Source organism: Dryobates pubescens, chromosome 12 (assembly GCF_014839835.1).
Source record: "Dryobates pubescens isolate bDryPub1 chromosome 12, bDryPub1.pri, whole genome shotgun sequence".
In the NCBI taxonomy this organism is placed as follows: Eukaryota; Metazoa; Chordata; class Aves; order Piciformes; family Picidae; genus Dryobates; species Dryobates pubescens.
This window is the reverse complement of record NC_071623.1, coordinates 15,660,387-15,683,233: the sequence shown is the minus strand read 5'-3', so window position 1 is coordinate 15,683,233 and position 22,847 is coordinate 15,660,387. Positions and strand designations below refer to the sequence as shown.

Sequence of the window (22,847 nt, the reverse complement as noted above, 5' to 3'; positions counted from 1 at the left end):
GTTTGCAGCAGCAATATTCCAGGTAGCTACTTACACATGGCTGATCTCCACAAAAGTCATCTGCCCCATCCATACAAATCCTCACTTGCCATCAAGGCTTATGATAGGATCTGTATGTTGTTCTTTGCTTGAGTTGCCAACATTGCAATCTCTTGTTTCCAAGTGAGCCACAGTGAAGGCTCACATTGATGTCTGCAGCAACCCATTTGGCAGGGAGTCTCCCTGGAGTCGGCTTCATTCCCCATTTCCTCTGGGCCTACTGCTTCCCCTTCCTGGCCTCTCTGTTGTCAGATGCACTAGGAAGTGCTCAAGGTTGTTCTTGGACCTTGAAGGGGTTTGACTACCCCTTGGTGCAAAGATTGCATGAAGCCACTGAGACATTTATTTTTGCAACAAGTCTAGTGGATTATTTGTGTAACTGAAAGAAGAAGAAGAAAATACTCCTTTCCTCCTCCCCTCCCCCCCCGCCCCAAATGCTACTACTGTAATTCCAATTATAAATATTTGATAGTTGTGTTACAAAAACTACAAATTCCTCTGCCTCTAATACCCTGCAGAGTATGAGGAGAGACTTGTCTCTCTGAGTTTATAGAAAAGTTTTGCTACATGAGACTGTACCACAGTCCCATGTTATTTGAGCAATCCACCTCTTGAGCGTGGCTGGAAGCAGCCACATCAAAGACAGACATAGAGACCCCATGGCAGGCAGCTATAGGGTAACTTGCTGTGGCAAAGGATTTTTCCCTAACCCCATTGACTGAACTCTCAGAGTCCTGAGAGTTTATAACCCCTCCAGAAACCTTTTAAAAATAAAACCCTTGCAACTGTAACCCTCACATACATAACAGGTCCTTTTGCTGAGCCCAGCTAAACTTTTGCCCTCTATGATATCTTGTTCCACTGGATCATTGTCGGTTGTGTAAACATGTGTTTCTTTTCATCAGTGTTAAATGTGCAGGCTCTCAGCTCCCCTGCCCTTCTCCATGTCCTGGTATCTCAGGATGGGGTGAGTAGCCATGCCCAGGTCACCTTTATTTTTACTGTTTTACTCCCTGCTCAACACTCCTTTCAATGAAATTCAGTTCAAAGGCAGAAGAGGGGCTTAGCTGGGTCAGGTTAGCTTGGGTACTCAAGTCTCCCTGGCCAAGAGCACCCCACTTTGTCCTTGCTTCTGTGCATATATATGAAGAGATGCTGCAGTCTCTGCTGACTATGATCAGCTGTTATTTCCTTTTTATATGTGTCAGCGTGGAACATATTAAAAATTCTCAGTAGCGGTATGTTAGGAATCCCTCTGATGCCCCACCTCTAACTTAGCAGAACAATAAAAGCAAGGTTGTAATAAGCCTTTGAGCAGCTGGCTGTCTATATATTCCTTCTTTTCTCACATAATCTAATTCAGACTATTATCCAGGCAGCAGTGGCACTACCACTTCCAGACACTCATTGGTCCTCGTCCTGTTTGCTGGAATTCCATTGTGCAGCATGGAGATCCTTTCTCCCACAGAGGAGTATAACCTTTCTCGTGGTGTCAGGACAGTGGGCTGCTGGTGCCATGGAGATACCAGTCCCAGGAATTCCACCACATCACTGTTTTTCAGTTCCTCTTTGTTATTTTTCTGCTCACATCAATCATTGTTACAGCTCACGCCTGTCACTTTTATGTGCTCATTATTACTGAGCTGCAAACTGCATCGGTCTGGCACTGTGGAGGCAGCACAGGTTACGTTGCCCTTTAAGACATGTGAGTTGAGGATCTAAGTTAATGCCTCAGCTCTGGTTTGGCAAAGGTTAAGCATACCATGGCGGTGACAATCGCATTACTGTCATAGCAGCATGGCTCAAAGAGGGTAGGATCCAGAAGAACTCTGTTCCCCTTGTTAGAAGACATGAAATTGTTACCACAAGCCAAATGTTTATGTTCCCTAATTATCAGAGGCTGAATTATATGGATGATGGTCTGAATCTTGCCTGTGTATAAAAGAAGAGAGGATTTTGCTCTAGGGTTAGAAAAGAAAGAACTTCTCCTTTGATCATGCTATCTCCTGCATGAAAAGCATTCTCTGATGGTCCCTGTGGCAGGAATGTCTGTGCTTAGTGTTAAAGAATAGGAAACCCATTCCTAGTCCTGCACCTATTGATAACGTCAGTCCTTTGAGTTCTCTGGAAAATATATGAAAGACAGAGTCAAAAACTACTCACTTGCTTGTAACACACTCCAACAGGTAGAGGACGCATGCCTGAATGCCCTAGACCTCTCAGCAACTTGCAATTTGGCCAAGAGTCATTTTGCCTCATGTTGGGTCACAAGACTAAAGCAGAGGTAATTACTGAGGCAAGTCCTATAGCTAATGCTTGGCTGGGAATATTTATGCTTTAGCCAGCAGCCACCCTTGTTAGTTTGCCTCCTGGGAAGGATGGGCAGCCTTACTCACACAGCTCAGCTCTGTGCCTGGTACTTCACAGAGGGGTGATCCCATCTGGCACCCTCTGCATGAGCAAATGGAAAGCTGTATTTCTCACAATTCCTATCCCATGCTCAAGACCATGACCACTCTGCTATTCAGAGAGACAAAAGAATGAAGAAAGAATCTGAGGCTGGCATCACCTCCCCATTAAATGACTCTAGCAGCTCATTAGAGAGAGATCCCATACATGCCCCTAATCAATCTATTTAAAGCTTCCTGGAAACAGGAAAAGGGAAGAATAAAAATACAAGCACTCTTTTGTCCACCAGTAGTTATTCTCTGCAAGTGTATTAAAAAACTTTTCTCCATGTTGGTCTGTGCCTGTCTGCTGGCAGGGTGCCAGTGTGTGCAGTACCCACTAGAGTTTGTTATTTCAACCGCCTTGCAGGAAGGCCTTGGCTGCTCCCCCTCTTCTAGCTACCTGAAAGACTGGAAATGTTCTTGGAAACTTAGAAATGAGAGGGAAGCTCAGGCAGCTCAAGTGCTGTTCAGCTTAATTTGTTCCACCTCACGCACTGGGACCCCACTGCATGAACACTTATGGGGGCTTTACAGGAGCTGCTGCATCAAAGCCTGGGGAACAAGTCCCATGCGTTCTCATCACACGCATGCTGATGTTCTGAGAGGTGCTTGCAGCAGTAATGCTGCATTATATTGTATTATATTATAATGCTTCCATTACATTTACTGTAATTAATATGCTGTTTCTTAAGCTTCAAACACATTGGTCTTCCTACTTTTTCAGCCACAGGTATTCACCTCCTGGAATATCAAAAAAACCTCAGTAGAAAAAAATGTGCAGGACTTTCTCTCAGCTGCCACCAGTGTGTCTGACATTTCTGACTGCTCTGAGGTAGTCTCCATTTTATGTTCTTGGTTTCTACAGGACAACGTTCAGCAAGTTACTGGCTGGCAGGTGGTAGGACAGGCAGCCTCAGTAGGACCAGAGATGTTCTTGTCTCCTGTGGACGCTTAAATGAAAAGGTTTACGTCCTTCCTTGGGAGCCTTTTTTCTTTCTGCTTTTTTCCTTCCCCTCTTGTCTTGCCTCCCAGCTGTGTCCAGCTCTGTCCAGGAGTGCCTGTTATTTGTGTACCCTCCTTGCAGGTGCACACTGCTCTGCAACCTCCTGTGTAACAGGGGGATGAAGCTCCTGTGCTATGGGTGAGCACATTCCTCTTGGTGTCAAAGGGAACAAGCTTCAGCACAGCTGGATGTCAGCAGGGCAAATGCTCATTTGGCATAATGAGGCCTCAGGAAAGCATTTCACTTATGTAGACCTGTAAGGCTCTCACTTGAAATATTTAGTTTGGTATTTGTCCTGTCTTGGGAGGGGGAAAAAAACTGTTTAAGTGTTCACCTGCTGCTTCCCAGCTGCCACATGGACACTCTGTGACTTTGTCAGGTGTTTTGAAAGGTGCCTGCAGCTCAGAGCAAGTATTTTGATAGCATATATCACAGAACCACAGAATATTAGGGGTTGGAAGAGGATCATTTAGTCCAACCAGGAGGAGGCCAGCTATTTCACTGCTGGAACAGAAGTGGCCGAAGTAAAATAACTAGATGAGAAGACACTTATTTACGGAGCTAAAACATGCACTGGAGCTGATTCAAGCCTCTGAGCTGATTCAACAGAAAGCAGGACTAGGCACAGCATCTTAGGTCATCTACTATATAAACTGTTTTCTTAAATTGCTCAAATGGTCACTTGTATAATTTTGTCCCACAGCACACAGTGCAAGCAGTGCTTGAGCATGGTGCAGGCAGTTCCATAGGCTGGGAACTGTCTGAGTGGTATGGAGACTGCAGGAGGCCTGAGAACAGACCACAACAGGCAGGTGGCCACAGGGCTGGAAAGCCACTCCAGGTGTCTTTAATGTCCCAGCAGAGATGTGGGTTTGGTGTGGATTTTTGCTGTGGACATGCAGAACAAACATGTGGCTTCAGGACGCAGGGAACCTCTTCACAATGGTAGCCCTGGCAAAAGGGCAGTCCAGCTGCTGCTGCCACCTGGGAGCTATGATGGAGAGTGGGGCAGCTCTGTACACAGGTGTCCACCAGCTGACAGCCCATCTGAGGCCTCAGCAACTCATTGCAGGAAGAGGATAAATGGCTCCCCAAGTTTTCTGAAAGCACAGTTTTGTTATTCTGATATCGTGGTAATGGGTTGCTGCTGAGCACATTAGCACCATAGCCAGGTGGCAGCAGGAAGGACACTGCAGCTCTGCTCCATGCCCAAGACTGAAAGACTGGATGATGTCTCCAGCACAGATTGCTCCTCTTTGATCTCTCATCCCCATTCCCTTTCATGGCCCTTCTCATGGCAGTGGGTAGTTTAACTCTGCAGAACAAGCCTTGGTGTAACCTGATGGTGTAGTCTGACCAACGCAATTGTTGCAACTCCAGTCCAGATCTTGGAGCACCAAATCCCCGAACTATCATCTTTCTGGCATGAACTTTTCCAGGTTAGATAAACTTCCTAAGAAATAAATTTTGGACTCATAGAAGATGTCTTCTTTTTTTTTTTTTTTTTTGGTCAGAACAGCAGTGGTGAACTACCCATGCACACAAACAAATATAGACACATATATAGTGACAGTTTTTGTAGGGCTCAAGTTTGGAGAAACTAAGTAGTCTTGCAACTCTTCTGTTTACATAACAAATTCAGAATGAGGGAACCACATGGCGGGATCCAAGTAATTGTGTTTACTAAATATGCACAGCATGCAAGGCCAGGCTTAGTTATATATACACACACACTGCTGCTCCATCAGGATTTTGGCAGCCTACAAAACACAAGAGGCATCGAATGACTTGAATTGTGCCCTCATCGTCAAGGAGGAGACTCAAACATGGAAAATGCACAGCTAAACCAAGGCCAAACTGAACATACATTCAGGCCTAATTCAGGGGGCTCAGTAGCAGGGAACAGCTGAGTAGAAGTTCACCATAAATGAATTTTTCCCTCGCTCCTTTCCTACCTTCCTGGGTAAAAGCAATGCAGACCCAATAGGCCTTTGGAGAATTGCTCAGCTCTTTATTTTTTTCCAAGATACATAGCAAAAAGGGAATTTCTGTTTATGTTCTCACCAAGTGACTGGCTAAATAATTCCAGATGACAGACTTTTCTCCTGTCCTTAAAGCAAAACAAAATCTTAACCTTCACCACTCTGTAAATAAGAGTATGATATGAAATTTTTATTCCAGCATTCACAAAGCAGTTAATAACAACAGAAAGCGGGGGGAATAATCCTAACTGCCCCTGTGTCCATGTACACTGCAGTCTTGGATTGTATGTTCCTGTGGTCTGCCATTGGGATGGCTTCCATTTTTCCCTGCAGTTTTTTAGGTAACAGCTGTAACAGTTTTTAGCGTGTTATGTCTCTATGAATTGCTGAAAACTAGTTACATGGAAAGGGCACCATAAGCTTGTTGCTAACAGCATGCAACATCTGTATCAGTGAATTCTGAAAAAAAAAACCACCAAAAAAAATGGGGAGCAGTGATTTTCATCCACTGTTAGCCCAAACATGTCTGCAGACAGTTTTCAGCCTGAGAATAAGAAGTCACCTTTCCATCTTTTTCTTTACAGGATGCTGTAAAGAAGCAGCATTTTAGCTTCCTTTTGTTAGCTTGACAAATGAGCTGTTCACAACATGGGTTTTTTTTCCACAGGAAAAGAAATTGAGGAAGCATTAGCTGAAATAAAAGAATAAAAATATCTATGTGAAATGAGTGATTCATGATTACAGGTGTACTTGCCTCTGGTTTTGGACAGAGGGATAGACTGAAAGCCACATATATCAATCCCAATACCGCACACTGTCTAGGATATGATCATTTCAGATAGCATTTCAAAAGGAATACAACAACAATACAGTTAAAGTGAAATGCCATTACACACTATCAGCTGGAAATGGAAAATGTCATGCCAGCATATTTCATCAGTGAGGTACCTGAGGGAACATATTTGGATGGTGTTTTACACAATCAAAAACCTATACACTGTCTTCCATATGTTTAAATGTCCCTGTGAGGCTTTTTGTCCCCCCATACATCTCAATTCTATACAGCACATATACTTGATAAAGGTATGCTTCACACAGGTATGCCAGGAGACAATGGCATCTGCAAATAGTCCTGTTTCCAATACCTACACATTCTTTTTGCCAGCATGTCCATCAACAACTGTACACAGATTTCTCACAAAAGATGGGTCACATTTACCTCTGCGGTCTGCCTTTCTTACTAGCAAATATGTGATTACAGTATTTTTTGCTTCTTTAAAAAGTTTTGTTACCAAAGCTTGTTACATTTTCATTTATTTATTTATTCACTTATTGCTAGGGAAGTATCAGGGCAAGTTTAAAAGATTGTGAAAGTCTGTGTATTGTGCTGTGCTTATCATGAAGAAAGTACAGACATCTTCCTTTTCTCACATTGCCCCCCTCCTTCTTTCCAGCTTTCTCAGGATCTTTTCATGAAGCAGACTCTATGTCATCCAATTATTTCCTGAAGAAAACTAGAGAGATAAGCCTTTGAAAACTGAGCCAGGACTCCAGATTTCTCTCACTGTATTAAATCATTAAGACACAAGGAGATATGGAAGCACAAAATTAACAGTGGGACAGAGAGAGTGGGAAATGGGGATCCCTGGAAGCAACACTGCATGAGAGCAGACCGTCCAATATCAAGTAAATTTAGCTGGACAGAGAGGGAATTACTGGGTGTGTAATACTGATTAACTATGTTGGAGAGAGACTTTGCCAAGCAGCATGTTCTGGTCAGCCTCTTTATAAAGAATAGGAATGTAGGTAAAAGGTTAAATAAATTTAAAAAAAAAAAAAAAGCAAGTTCATCACTCCTGCTGTTAGCTAATCCTTGGGCATCAGTCTGCATGAATCAGAGCAGTACAGTTCACTTCTGGGAACAAGTCTGCCCCGGCTCCCATGACTGAGAGATTCCTCTCTTAGCCTGCTACAGTGTTTGGAGGGATATTTATTGACATGAATGAGACTGTGCATAAATGTATCCAAGATTCTAAGTGGTTAGTATGAGTTTAAGCTTGCTATACTGCAAAGGCATGGTATTTTTTAAATGACATAGCCACTGAAAATCATTTGCTTCAGAAAAATATACCAGGTCATAAGTTAGACTCTGGGGGGGAAAAAAAGTCGTTTATTAAATTCAACTTCACATCATTTTTCCTTTCCTACTTAGGCACATGGATGATAGCTTGAAATCCAAAAAAGGCTTTAAACAATGGTTAGTACACAGAGCATCCCTAATTATATTTCTTCTCAGCATGAGATTTTATATGTCACTTGAGCTCAGCAAATCCTGACTCCCAACTTGGATGAGCTCTGGAAGTCTTTCTCACTGCTATGCACTCTCCTCACAAAAGTGTTCGAGCGAGCTATAAAGCAACACACAAATCATCAAGCACTCTGATGGGGAGGCCTCATCATTTCAGGCTGCTTAGGAGATGACTATCAGTCAGTTTTGAGTACCACCAGCAAACCAGAAAACAGTTTTGAAAGAGGCTTGTATAAGGCAATAAAGGCACACATTGGCTATTTAAATAGGCAAGAGGTTGTGAGGGAGCATTTCTGAGTGATCAGGAAATAGTTTTACTATAAGTTTCTTCTGAAAGTCCTTGCTCTTTTTGCTTATGATTATCCTTTGCTTCATCAGGTTGCATTTAGATGGATAACCCACAGTTTGTAGTAAAAGCAAAACTAAACTGTTTGAGACAACAGGCTTTGTGAGCAGCTCAGGGGGTTGGGATAAAGCAGCTAAGGGAGGTGCCCTACTTTCCCTGCAGCACAGAGCTCTGGACAGTGTTTCAGGGGCTGCCCTGTGCCTATTTTCTGGGGTATCTCCAACATGCACCAGAAATCTAGATGCCTGGGTGGATACCCACTTGAATCCACCTGCATTTATTTTTGTTCCCAGTTGATAGGTAGAATGTACTTGGATATTATGGAACAAAATATATTTTTCAGATGCCACTTTTTAATTAACAGGGAAAAGTGTGAAACTGAGCAAATGCAGCCTGATGAGTAAGTAAGTAAAACCTGCATGTGTGTGTTTCACACTCAGGAGGTCAGGGAAGCCAGAGACCTAGGCGGTCCTCCATGCAGGGCAAAACAGTGCTTAGAGTTTTCCAGGGGACCATTTTGCTCATGCCTGGGCTTGGACTCTCAGCATCCCTCCATCCTGGGGGGTGCCCCTTGTCTCTGTAGCACGGCAGCTGCAGGAGAGCAACGTGGAGCTCCTAGAGCCAGGGATCAAGCTACCTCAAGCCTTTCCATGTGCTACCTAGGCCAGAAATTCCCATCTGTAGTGCAGGAGGCAGCCTAGCTTTGCTCCCCATGGACACACTGTCCTTTCAATTTGCAGAAATCTCTGATGTGTTACAAATGACCAGTTTGGAGGGAAATCCATTAAGGACATCACCAAGTGAAAAAGATTGGCACTGCGCCACTTGGGATGTTAAAAGTCACAAAGCTCTCTCCAGTAAAATGACAGAGAAATGCTTTAAGCCTTGACATCTCCTTCCTAATGCCATACACACTCTGCCTGCTGTGGGAATGATGCTCACTCAGAGAGTATACTTTAGCTAGCAAAAATCCTGGGAGCCTTAACATTATTTACATCTGTTTTTTCTCCAGGCATCTTTTTGGTCAGGATTGTGATTTATGCTGGTTTTATCCCAGCTACACAGGAGATTCTTTGATGGATTACAATCTCAGCAAACTCTAACTAGAGGAGAAGAATGACAGCGAAGAGGCTTAAACCAGACTTTTCACTCTCCTGGAAAGGAACGGGCTGTCAGTATTTGGAGTTTTTTTAATGCTCTACCTCCCTCTGCTGTTATCAGCGAGAAGTTCCTCGACAATGGGAAATCAAGTACTTGCGGCTTCGATTTCCATGCTCTCTCTCCTGGCCATGATGGGAGACTCGGACAGTAAAACAGACAGCTCCTTCATGATTGACTCCGACCCCAGCCGCTGTATGAGGCATCACTATGTCGACTCCATCAGCCACCCCCTCTACAAGTGTAGCTCGAAGGTAAGGATTGCCCTCAGCACCTCACAGCAAAGTGCTGCACCAACAGAGTTGTTAAAATAAGCCATTTTAGGTGATTTTTCTCTGTGCAAATTCCATGCTACCAAAATCAAGCTGCAGAGGCATGCTGATGTAGAGACCTCTGAGTGTGCACACCAGAACTAGGACTGGAGAGAAAGGTTCTTGACTCTCTTTTCACCTCTTCAAAAGGAGAAACAGACTACTGACATGCAGTAAATGGTGAGATTGAATGGAACATGTTGGGATGTCAGTTGCTGGTACCAAGCAGATGGGCTAGTTTGGAAGTTTAGGTCATCCCAGCCACCCCCTCCTTCAAGTGAGTCTTTAATCAGGAGTATGTAAACTTGTAACTTTCAGGGTGAAGGACTGAGCTGAAGAATTACATGGTAAAATGGTAATGAATCAAGAATGTGAAAAACTTGAGTTATTTATTTCCCTGATTTAGTATCAAGGTCTTTGTTTTCATGCAGAATGACAATTGGATATTTACTGTAGGGCTTAGGACCAGAAGGAACTACAAGATTATCTTTCGTTTGGGATTTCAAGCCTGAAAAATTTTGTGTCAAAAAGGTTGAGCAGCCTGCGCATGTAGCCTCTAGTAATTTATTTCATTGTGTGGAGAAAAAGAATGGGGAGAAACAATAGGAACATTCTTGTGGGTTCCTTTCATTTTGTCCTAATTTGTTCCATTTTAGTCAATTCAGCATGTATTCAGTTGTACAGTCTCTGCATGTTCCATCCCTCTGTTCTGTGGAAAGTGGCTTTGCCTCATAGAATTGCCTGGTTGGAAAAAACCTTAAGATCATAAAATCCAACCATAACCTAACATGTCCCTGCACACAACTTAGAGATGTTCCAGAGCTCTTCATCCAAATGTCTTTTAAACACCTTTGAGTATGGTGACTCCACCACTTGCCTGGGCTGCCCATTCCAGTGCCTAGTGCCCCTTACAGTGAAGAAATGTTTCCTAATATCCAATCTAAATCTCCATTAGTACAACTTGAAATCATTTCCACTTGTCCTATCACTTGTTAGCTGGGAGAGGATTCACCCACATTCCTGGATTAATCAAAGGGAACAAATGCCAGCACCATGCCAGCCCTGTGCTGGGTAAGAGAGCAGTGAGAGGCCGGTACATGATGGCAACCCCCAGCAGCAGTGATCCTAGGAATGCTTTTAAGGAGGGAGGATGCAAGTTGTTCAGACAGGTGCAGTGCTGGCTATGGAGACTCCTAGAAACCCTTGTGCAGAATGAGCTATATTTGCTTCCTGCTATCAGCACAGGATAAGGTAGTACCACAGGTAGCAGGAAGTTGTAAAATTTAAAATGAAGCACAAAGAGTCAATAGAAAATAAGACTTGCTCAGAGCTCTGCTCTCTCCCTTTGCACCAGGATGGCTACTGCCCTTGTTATGCACCTTCAGTGGGGCTTGCCCTGTGCCTGGTGGCCTCAAAATTTGGCACAAAGGAAAGCCCTACTCTGGGTAGCCTTACACCAGTCTCACAGCAGTGCTGTCAGCCCAGCTTTGTGTAACCACGCCTGATTCACAGCAATAGGAGACCAGAGACTTTTGCCCTACTGCTTCTGAGTTCAAACAGTAAAACCATGCAGTAGTTGTGATTCAGGAAAGATCTTTTGATTAGCTTTCAGACCAGAATAAACCAGGTGACCAGGAGCTGTGATTGCACCTGGTCTCTGTGGGTTTCTTACCTGATGGCTGGGATGTGCTGCTAGGTCTGACATGATTCTGCACACCTCAGTGAAGTGCTTTCACTGTGTGGTTGCCTTCCTTGCTCTGCCATTGCCATCATCATCCTCTTGTATTTTGATAAAACTCTGGCTGCCACAGATATCAGACAGGCCTTTTTGTTTGTTTGTTTGTTTGAAGAATACATAGAATACATAGAATACATAGAATAAACCAGGTTGGAAGAGACCTTCAAGATCACAAGGGGAGGGGAAGGGAGGGGAAGGGAAGGGAAGGGAAGGGAAGGGAAGGGAAGGGAAGGGAAGGGAAGGGAAGGGAAGGGAAGGGAAGGGAAGGGAAGGGAAGGGAAGGGAAGGGAAGGGAAGGGAAGGGAAGGGAAGGGAAGGGAAGGGAAGGGAAGGGAAGGGAAGGGAAGGGAAGGGAAGGGAAGGGAAGGGAAGGGAAGGGAAGGGAAGGGAAGGGAAGGGAAGGGAAGGGAAGGGAAGGGAAGGGATTCATAAGTAATTCAGAAGGAAAGAATTCATAAGGAAGGAATTTGGAAGGAAACCCAACAACTCAATTTCTTGTCATTCCCAGTGACAGAGAAAAGCAGTCATGCCTTTAGGCACAGGACTGATGGAAATGAGAACACAGAACACATTGTAATGAAAACCAGATTATTTCAAAAATGAGCTTGGAGAAAAAAGCTGTTGAAACAAATATTTGTAACTGACTGAAAAAATGTCAGTGGCTTCTTTTAAATCAAGCCTTTAATGGAGATCATGTTTTGAAATATTATCACATCTCTTGGCTTCCCAAATTCCACAATGGTTTCAAGAACTATTTTCTTAACTGTACTGTAAGTTGCATGGACTTTCTTATAAAGTGTTAAATCAAGCTTTTTTAATTTTTTTTTTAAGAACTCAGGAATCTGAATCATCCTGGTAGACATATGGCTTCTGTTCTGGATCTAGCATATAAACATAGAAACATAGAGCAATATTAGACTTGCTAATGAAAATTAGACATCGTGTCTGCTCCTATATATAATGTGATAGAATATAAACAAGGGGGGGAAAAAGAGAACGTACTGTGGGAGTAGCTGTGAGAATTATGGAACCTCATCTCCACTGAGTTCCCATTGTGAAGCTTGGATGGACTACTGATGTCAAGCAGAGACTTTGCCCTTTTTTGGCATGATATATTGGTTCCACCAAGCTCCCCTTTTTTACTCCTTGTATTTTCCCCTTTCAGTGCAGCATAGAATTACAGAAGTTAAAAACTGCTTCAGAAACTGCAATGCAGATTATGTTTGCTGTCCATCTTGGTTAAAAAAGGATTATGTCTACTGTGCTCCTCTGTGGAGGCTGCCAATTGTACCCACATGGGAAGTAGTTTTGTTACATTTGGAAACATCCACCCAATGTAATTTAAACATTAAAATCCCCCTTGCTGTGACCTCAGGCAGATGTTGAAAAAAGTTTCAAAGCCTTCAGAAATATAGTCTATTATATTACAGAATGTACAAAAGAGACACAAAAGAGGGATGGAAAAAGGGTCCTGAAAATATGTTTTCCTTTGACCTAAAGGAAGTGTTTCTATCAGCTCATGAGGTGGTGCTTTTCCAACCATATTGGATTCTGCCTTGTCTCTGTCACAGAGATGCCCTGATCTTCACCAATGTGCTGGATCACCTCATTGTTGCAACCAGAGCCTCCTAAATTACAGTACTGGCTGTAATAAACTCTTCCTCCAGATGTGCCAGAAGTGGGCTACCACTGACAGCCTTGCACTACAGAATCCATCCCAGAGAGACACAGACAAGATGAAGAAAGATTTAGAAAATGTTCACAGACACTTATTCATGAGGTAGCTTGTGCAAGATTATCAGTTTGAAGCCAGGTGCTGGGTGAATCTCTGTTCTAATGCATCTCAGCCCATCAACATGAGGAGGAACTTGAAAATGAGGAGGAACCTCAACATGAGGAGGAACTTCTTGACTCTGAGGGTCACAAAGCACTGAAACAGGCTATCCAGAGGGGTTGTAGAGTCTCCTTCTCTGGATACTTTCAAGACCCAACTGGATGCATTCCTGTGTGACCTGTGCTAGATTCTCTGGTCCTGCTCTGGCAAGGGGTTGGACTCGATTATCTCTGGAGGTCCCTTCCAACCCCTAACATCCTGTGATCCTGTGATCAGCTTGCTGACAAAGAGTTCGGAAAAGTGGACTACAAATACCATTAATAACTAATCATTTCACATCCTTCTGAATATGGCTCAAATGTTAAGAGTCAGATACTGATTCAGACCTCAGTTGCTCTCTTTCATGGTCTTCTGGACAACTATGAGACTTTCGCTAAGAAAACCTACTCTGTAGCATACTGAGGCACAGACCTCATGGTGTCTTAGAAGGAGAGGCTGGACACTGTGGAAAGCTCAGAAAAGGCAGGATGCACTTTATTGTGAGAGCTTAGGGTTTACATGTCTTTCAACTACAGCACAATGCAAGCAGGAGTCTAGCAGTACTTTTCCATTCCTAGCAAAACAAAACTTATCTGAAGAGTAATTGGCTGAGCAATTCAAAACTTCTTACACCACTGAGGAAAACTGAAGAAAACAGCAGATGTCCATTACCTGTCTCCTCTCTGTCCTAGTGCTTCTCAAGGCCTCTTCATAATGAGGGTGTCTGCTTCTTTACCAGCACACACTGTGTTACAGGCTCAAAAGAGGGAGATGGGGCTCTTCAGCTTGCAGAGGAGGAGACTGAGAGGTGACCTCATTCATGTTTATTAAATATGTAAAGTGTGAGTGCCAAGAGGATGGAACCAGGCTCTTCTTGGCAATGTCCAATGACAGGACAAGGGGCAATGGGTGGAAGCTAAGGCGTAGGAAGTTCCATGGAAATAGGAGGAAGAATTATTTCACTGTGAGGGTGACAGAACACTGGAACAGGTTGCCTAGGGGGGTTGTGGAGTCTGCCTTTCTGGAGATACTCAAGACTTGCCTGGATGAGTTCCTGTGTGACCTGGTCTAGGTGATCCTCCTCTGGCAGGGGGGTTGGACTGGATGATCTCTTGAGGTCCCTTCCAGCCCTTAACATGCTGTGATTCTGTGTGATTCTGCAAAAAGTAAAATTAATTAACTCTTTCTCTTCTCCAACCCCCTCACTATTCTTCCCTAGCTGCTCATACACGTGAGACTCCCGTGGTCCTCGTGTTGTCTGTAGCATGTTGTGCTTCTGGATCCAGCGTTGCTAGGTAGCACGCACAACCCCACATGTGTGGGAGACAATGGGAGCCAAGAGGCCTATCAGGGTATAAAACACCCACACATTTTTACTATATATATCCCCCCACTGTATTGCTGTGCTATGCCACCATAGTATTACTAATTATTTAGGTGATAATCTCTATTGCACTATAGCATAAGATGCAATCGACAGCTGTTGAGATTGATTAGATGGCAGAGCAAAGCTTTTAAAGTACGTGCTATTTCCAGCTCATTTGCACACCTGCCAAAAGCCACCGGTGGTGCTCTGGATTTATGAGGAGTAGGAGGTTCAATTTTGCTGAGGTTAGCCCAGAAGTTTAGAAAGCTATTAAAATGGGAAATCTGAACCTTCGTTATCTTGTGAGTTTGACTTGACACCCATGGGGCGATGGCATCTGTAAAAGTCTACATCGTCATCCAAAATCAGGGCATAAACCCAACACTGTAATTTTACACTGTATGATTATTGACCATATTCTTATGAAAAAAGTTGCCAGTAAACTTTGAGATTAGGGTCTCCATGGAATAATGCATGTTTTTAAAGACAAGATTTGCTAAGCAATTATAAATGCAGTTGCACACTGATTGACTGGCTTTGCAGTAGTGTGGTGGGTTTAACTTCATGTTAGTAAGCAGACCAATGGGATTATTTAGACCTCATCATTATTTTCCTTTTCCATCCAATGGTAATTTATTTACATTCTACCACTTTGCTACTCAATCTGTGGCAAATCTTCCTAGGCATCAGCCTAAAACTACCATTTCTGAAAGTACTTGCAGGTACAGGAGCAGATGTGTGCCATAAAAAAGTCCTCAAGGCAACAGTACCAGAAGTGACTGATGCTCCAGAAGCATCAACCATTAGAAGTTCACCTTCTCCGCACAGCCACACGTGTTGTCATATATTTGGGCTAAAATCACTGAATCATAGCAATGATGGTTGGAAGGGACTGTGGAGGTCCCCTGAACTTTCCAAAAAGCATCTTGTGGCCATTGCACATCCCCTTTTGCCACTCCTGAGGAGGGTTTGGGTACCTTGTCTTTGCAACCTTCAAGCGATTGCCAGCCGCCTCTTCACCCTCCTCTTCAGCCAAACACTTGGAAATAGCTTGTGACAGACAATGCACACAGTCTGGTGAACTGGTCAAACTTGGGGACCTAATAAGAGCTGTCAAGGGATCCAACAGTTTAAAATGCCCCAGTCTGCAGTCTTTCCTTTGCAGTACAGGCAGGATTAGATACATGTGTAGCCCCCCACCAGCTGCCTGCCTGTCACGATGAAAAGTGAGATTTGTTTAACAAAGGGACAAAAGTGGGTCTTTATCTGCCAGTAATGAGGTGCTAGTATTGTTCTCATATACACTACAGACACTGGTATGAAGGAGCTTGACATAGCTGATAGTCTAAAACCAGGATGTAGCTCAATAGTACTCTGAAATGTCCTTCCCACCTTATTACTACTAAAGGCTGAAGTAAATGTACTCATCAATATGCTCCATCACAGGAAGGGGACCACAAATTTATGCTACAAATCATGAAAGCCAGGAAATTTGTCAGAGAGCAACCCATCACTTAACTAAGCCAAGAAACAAGTTGGTACCAACCCCAGATCATCAGTTCATGAAGACACCTATCTCCCTTGTGATCTACTTGCATTGTCTGGAAGTGTAGTTGTTAGTATACTAACACATTTCCAAGCAAAACATTCAGCATGCAAGTACTCCTGAAAGAGTAATTTTTAATGGGTGATCAGTGTCTTTCCCATGGATGCAGGTGGTGCTAGTATCTCCTACTTGATACCAAGAACATTCTCTCTCTGTTTCTCATGACTCTGACAAAAGAGAAAATTAAACACATGGCATACCTTCCTGCAAGACTTGGAGATTTGCAGCCTGTTATGCATGTGTAGGGAAAGAAACTCAAAATGGTTTCATGTTGTAAAATATTTGCTGTTATCCTTTAGGCTGCTGAGATATATGCAGCATTAATATTTAATTTTCTTCTCAGCTGTAGGATAGACTTCTGACTGTTTCACTGCCTACTTCCTCACCTGTGTCACATTTTGACCTTGTTTGAATGGTACAATAAGTTGATATTTTATATTTGTGTTGGTTAAACAGAATTGTGTTGGTTAAACAGATAGGAACTTAATACTGAATTCCCAACTCTTATACAACAGTTTGTTCAAACTTGTCTGACACTTACCTGTTAACAGCTGTTTTAAACCACATCATTTGCTTTAGCACATCCTTTCCATGTTTTATACAAAGCCTCAGAGAATCTATCCAACTTCTCTGCTAAACAAGGGGTTGTTGGGAAAGGTGACTCCCCATGGGCTTTCCTTCCTCAGTGGCTCCTGTTGTGCAAATTGCCTTGTTCTGGTCACAGTTCAGATGGTGAGCTCAGGAGGAGAAGAACCGTGGGGCCTGCATTGCTTTTGGAAAACCTCACTAGTGAACCCTCATGTTTGGCAATGAGTTCATTTTGTTTACATTTTCACTCTCTTAAGCTATGCAGTGATACAGATACAACTCATCCAATTATATATACAGACACATATAATTGTCCATATGTATTCAAGGTGATTGTAAAAGGAGGGAGCTAGAAATGTACTTCTTTAGAAGAAATAAACTGAGATCTTTATATTTCTGCTTGAGGTGTCTATATAGAATCATAGAACTGTTGAAGTTGGAAGAGACCTTTGAGATCATCAAGTCCAACTGCTCATCTAGAGCTCACAATCCCACCACTACTGCTAAGCCATTACCACTAAACCATGTCCCTGAGCATCACATCCATGCATCTTTTAAATACCTTCAGGAAAGGTGACTCTACCACTTTCCCAGGCAGCCTGCTCCAATGCTTGATAACCTTTCTTGTAAAGACACTGCTCTTAATGTCCAACCTGAACCTTTCCTGGCACAACTTGAAGCCATTTCCTATATCTAAGCATTTGAAATATTCACTGGCCTCAGAGACCTGCTCTGCTGGTCATTAATACATACACTCAAAACATTGGAAAATACCCCACAGAAGTACCAGGCTGGCTGATGATTTGAGGGCTTGGCTGCCAGAAATATGGGCTCAGAAATTTGCAGTTGCAGCTCCTGTGCAGGAATGCACAGCTGCCTGTGATCATTTGGAGCCCTGAAGTCAGTTTTCAGAAAAGCAGGCCCCATAGTCCTTATTGGTATCGGTACTTGGGACTCCAGGAGGAGCCTTGCTTTTTTAGGGTGTCAGGTAAAGATAGGACTAGGGGGAATGGAACAAAACCAGGGAGGTGGTGGAAGCCTCATCCCTGAAGCTTTTTAAGGCTAGGCTGGATGTGGCTGTGAGCAACCTGATCTAGTGTAAGGTGTCCCTGCCCATGGCAGGGGGGTAGAACAAGATGATCCTTGAGGTCCCTTCCAATCCTAACAATTCTATAATTCTATGATTCTCCTGCCCATGTTACTGTCTCCATTCTCCCAGACACAGCTCAGAGGCAATGTGCTGTGTGGGGCTGGGTGTCCTTCCAAGGTAGCAAGGTGCAGTAAGCAAAGAAAAAGGCCAGGCAGCTTGGAAGAAGGTACCCATCTGCTGGTGTTAAGCTGTGCACTGGCATCCCCAGGGGCACATTCCCTAACCTGTCTCTTTTCCTCCACAGATGGTACTGCTGGCTCGCTGCGAAGGGCGCTGCAGCCAGACATCACGCTCGGAGCCAATGGTTTCTTTCAGCACCGTCCTGAAGCAGCCTTTCCGCTCCACCTGCCACTGCTGCAGGCCTCAGACCTCCAAGCTGAAAGCCATGAGGTTGCGATGCTCAGGGGGCATGCGGCTCACAGCCACCTACCGCTACATCCTCTCCTGCCACTGTGAGGAGTGCAACTCCTAGGGGTGTATGTGCCACAGCAGAGAGGGGGTTGGGATGCTGCTGTTGAGGAAGGCTCCCAAGAAATAGTCCAAGGTGAGGCTGACACTCCCAGCGTACGTTTGCAGCATGGACAGGACTAACTAGGCTGGATTGGATCTGAGAGCTAAAGTGTAAAATATCCTGGGGTCCTGGATGGTGCTGGTAGCAAAGTGTGGGCTGTGACAAAGGCGAAGGCACAAGGACTTGTTTTAAAGAAGCCTTTCTTTCTTGCTGAAAGGATATTTTTGTGAGTTTCTTCTTTTTCAGGCTCAACAATGACCTCAGAGAGGTGCTTTTACTTTAGGCCAAGGGCAGCAAGGGAAAAGAGTGGAAGGACAGCTGGATGACAGCACCACGCCCTGGAAGGTGGCATTCAGACAGAGGATGGGCATCAGTTCCAACACACAACCTCTTAACACTATGAATTTTATTCTCAGTCTTCTAGTAATATTGGCCTTCAAAACAAACTGTGTTGCTGGCAGGGTTTTCTGTTACTGACCTAGCAGCCAAGTGCTGGATAACTTTAATTGTGGTTCATCAGAAATTACAAATAAATCATTGAAAATTGAACTGGATATGAAATGTCACGCTGGGATTACGCAGCCCCAGCCAGCCAAAATGATTATTTGCAGTGTGTGGCATTACAGACCAGTGATTGAGTGACTCTCGAGAAGTGAAAGGTCACAAGACTCATCATTCCCTTCAAAAAGCCTGGAAATGTGACACATCTCATCTGTCACAAAAGCCATTACTCAAATGCTAAAAGCTAATCAAAGATTAAAATGACACATACTAAATGGAGTCTTTTCTTAAGTTGGGTAGAACTGTGGATGTACCGAGCCAGGGCCACCAAAATAATCACCAAACCTAGGACTTATTTTCATCTACAGATTTTAGGTCATTGAGTGAGTACCGTTTTGCTTTTTAAAGACCAACAATGCCAAAAACAGGGGGATTAAGCTGACATGCCCATAGGAAGGTCAAGCCAGAGTCCTAGCATTATCCACTCAGCCACAGAGGCTGTGTGTCAATTTGCCTAATGATCTGCTACCTGGGATCCCAGGTGATTCACCATTCAGCTTGGCAGCTGCTTGGAGAATAGCTTAGCTCTTGGCTGGTCCCTACACTGACACATCCTTTGTGCACGCATAAGGATGTAGGAGTCTCTGGTGAGGTTAGTATAAGACCAGAGCTCAACCATAGGTGAAGCTGCCCCACAGCATCAGAGCTGCAGGGTCCTGCAGATCCGGCATAGACAGCACTTCTTTGTAAGAAGTGAGGCCCTAAGCTGCTTTTCCCTATAGAACCATCACAGAAAGAAATTCCTTAAGGAGCTGAATGAATTGCAGTGACTGACAGGGTGAAAGGATCTCAAAAATAACAAATAAAGATCTTAAAAATAACCAGAGATCCCAACTTTCAGAATGGTATTTGGTATTTGCAGAGACACGCTGTCCCTCCTGCATTAACACAAGTTTTTAGGAGGGTTCAGTAATAGCCTTTTGTGATTGCAAGGAGATAGCATAGCAGTTCTTATCTCATATTGCAGTTCTCCTTATGGAAGTATATCCCATCACTCAGCAATATGTCTATGATGATCACATAAACCTAGCTAAGCTATTTTTGGGACAGAAGTCATGAAGAAGTTGGCAGCATCTTTGCTGTACAAGTTGTGCTTTCTACGCCTCAGCAGATCCCATGCACATAGTCCCACAGTTATTCTCTGGGACAGGCTGGAGTGGACCCCTGCACAGCAATGTCTGGCAGGGTCCCATGGTAAGAAGGGGAAGTCCTATCCAAGTCCAGCATTCGGTCCATCTCTTCAGCACCATCCAGTCTGTCTGCAGCAAATGCCATCAATTGCAGCTTGAGGATGCACACTGATGTTGCAGAGGATCCCCAAGACCTGCCAGGGAGGGCAGCCATCCAGTGTTTTGCACAGGAGGTACTGTAGCTGCTCAAGGAAAGCCGAATTTCTCTGCCACTGCCTCCTTGTGATGAATATATATGGGATATAAAGGCAAGGCAGACAACGGAATGACCTTGAATACCAAATCCTGGACCAGGGTGGCAGTCAGTAGTGGAAAGTGACAGGTACACCAGTTAGAGCGATTTCTAGGGAACGATGGGCTCTGCTTTTGGGAGACAACTCAGAGATGGCCAATGTTGAACAACACTGAGCTGTGGGCAAACAAAAGGGCAAATTAAACTGTTACAATCTGAGGAGTCAAAACTGGGAGTGATGAGCCCCAGTGTGCTCATTAGATACCATGTGTTGTTTCAGCGCTGTCAGTCATTCTTTTCACATCTGATGCATGGTCTGAACATCAAAGGGTGAGCAAAGGGAGTGTAAGCTGGGCATTATCACCAGGCCACTTTCTGTGAAAGATCGTATGTGCAACCCTTTTCTACTCTCTTTCAACCTCCAGTGTCTAAAAATCCCAGTACCAAAAAAGCACCACTCCCTACTGATAATTATATATAGAAAATTCCAGTCCTTATTGGAAACATCAGCAATACTTTTGATAACCAAATAACTATGCTGCAAAATATGTGTGACCTCTAAGGGTGGATATAGAAACTGCTGCACACAAGCAATGTTACACAGTTTCCTAAGGAACAGGGAATGTTTGAAGGGTAACTGCTACATCCAGCATCACCTCCCCACTGGGTTGTGTTGCCACTGGCCTCCCTTGCCAGTGCAAAATGGGATGGCAGGAAGCTGCGACACAAAACTTGGGTGATGATTTGCAGTGCTCCCACATGGCTACAAGTGGCTCAGCTGGCTGAACAGGATGTGGCAGAACAGAGTGATCCCAGTCAGAGACAGGAGAGGTTTGAGTAGACACCATGCCTGACTTGGGGGGGGGGGGGGCGGGGGGAAGAGAATATTATAGTGAGAGAACAACCTGGCTGGTATTTATTCTCACATCCCCTCACTATCACAGGGCCAGAGCTATAACTGCTCAAATCAGTCTCACAAAAGCTATTCATGGTCCAACAAAGGCTTTTTTTTCCTTCTCACATCCCACATGCCTTCTTCTTTTGCTCAATTCCTCTAATGAAATCATCGCCTTGCAACCACGAAAGCTGTTGTCAGCCATAAGTGTTGAGGTGAATTCAACATTATTTAACTGTTCAGTTGAGCAAATGCATGGAAGGAATAAAACAGAAGTTATGAATGACAGACAAAACATATTTGTAAATAGCTGGAACTGGATATCCAGTAATGAATCAACCTTTTGGTTTTGTCAGACAATCTTAATATTAACAAAAGGAGGGGCTATTCTTCAAAACCAGATGCCCCCCAAATTATTATAAAACCATGTTTTGATACTCTTAAAATCAGTATTTTAGGCAAATAAGTGCTGAATGAAGCACATGAGTGTTACAATTCAGGTGTATTCAGCAAGAGAAAATGAGGTGTCAGGTAAAATGCCAGGGTATGGCTCATGGTGAGACAGAGTCTAAATGGTGGTTGGAGATGAAATGCCTTTCTTTTCTTGACACTACTTTGGATACTTAATCTCTTTTTTTCTTTTAAATCACAGTTTTGTGTAAGTGCATCTGAAATTGAACAACACAGAGAGCAACGTCTAGTTGCTTTATGTACCTCAACACAGAAAGATCAGAGTTCACTAACAAGAATAACTACATTTGTTTGGTCTGCACCAAGAATGCATTTTTTCAAACTGTTTCCCATTCAGGAATGGTCTAGGAATAAAAAAAAAAAAAAAAAAAAAGTATGAAAAGATAAAAGGACACCGAGGAACCCCATGCAGAGCTACAGGATGGGGGTCGGAGTGGCTGGAGAGCAGCCAAACAGAAAGGGACCTGGGGGTGCTGATTGACAGCTGCCTAAACATGAGCCAGCAGTGTGCCCAAGTGGCCAAGAAGGCCAATGGCATCCTGGCAGGCATCAAGAATAGTATGGCCAGCAGGAGGAGGGAAGTCATTGTGCCCCTGTACTCTGCATTGGTTAGGCCACACTTTGAGTACTGTGTCCAGTTCTGGGCCCCTCAGTTTAAGAAGGACATTGAGACTCTTGAATGTGTCCAGAGAAGGGCAACGAGGCTGGTGAGCGGCCTTGAGCACAGCCCTATGAGGAGAGGCTGAGGGAGCTGGGGTTGTTTAGCCTGGAGAAGAAACCTTTCCTAGATCCTTTCCACCACTCTTAAAGAGCTGCTGTGTTTCAACACTGTTTGCAAGACGGACAAAATTTTGCAAGTAGGTGGCCTGAATTATTCATCATCCTCCTCAAGTGAGACATGACAGAAGGCATCCAAATCCACCTAATTCCCTCAGCTGACTGTTCAAATACAGCTCTCTGTGGTCACATCAGGGGTCACTTTTTGGAGCAAAAGAAATATTTCAGACAAAGTTCTATAAAAGGGATCATGGTGATGCCATACGAAGCTGCCTGTTTACATTTACTCTTT

The 22,847-nt window shown here is 43.8% G+C and overlaps 1 protein-coding gene across 2 annotated transcripts in view; it reads left to right on the top strand.

The window, feature by feature from the left end:
* NDP (norrin cystine knot growth factor NDP) overlaps window positions 1–19,581 on the top strand; it is a 32,053-nt gene extending 12,472 nt beyond the window's left edge. Inside the window, exons 2-4 of one of the 2 annotated variants that reach the window (XR_008462497.1) lie at window positions 9,141–9,540; window positions 18,163–18,462; window positions 18,676–19,581. Coding sequence is in view for 1 of the 2 variants with exons in the window: in XM_054166085.1 (XP_054022060.1) it covers window positions 9,322–9,540; window positions 18,163–18,390 (447 nt within the window). In the remaining variant the exon portion in view is untranslated. Of the gene's footprint in view, window positions 1–9,140; window positions 9,541–18,162 lie in introns of both variants that reach the window. The other variant, XM_054166085.1, reaches the window with a different exon arrangement.
* Window positions 19,582–22,847: the final 3,266 nt, after the last annotated feature.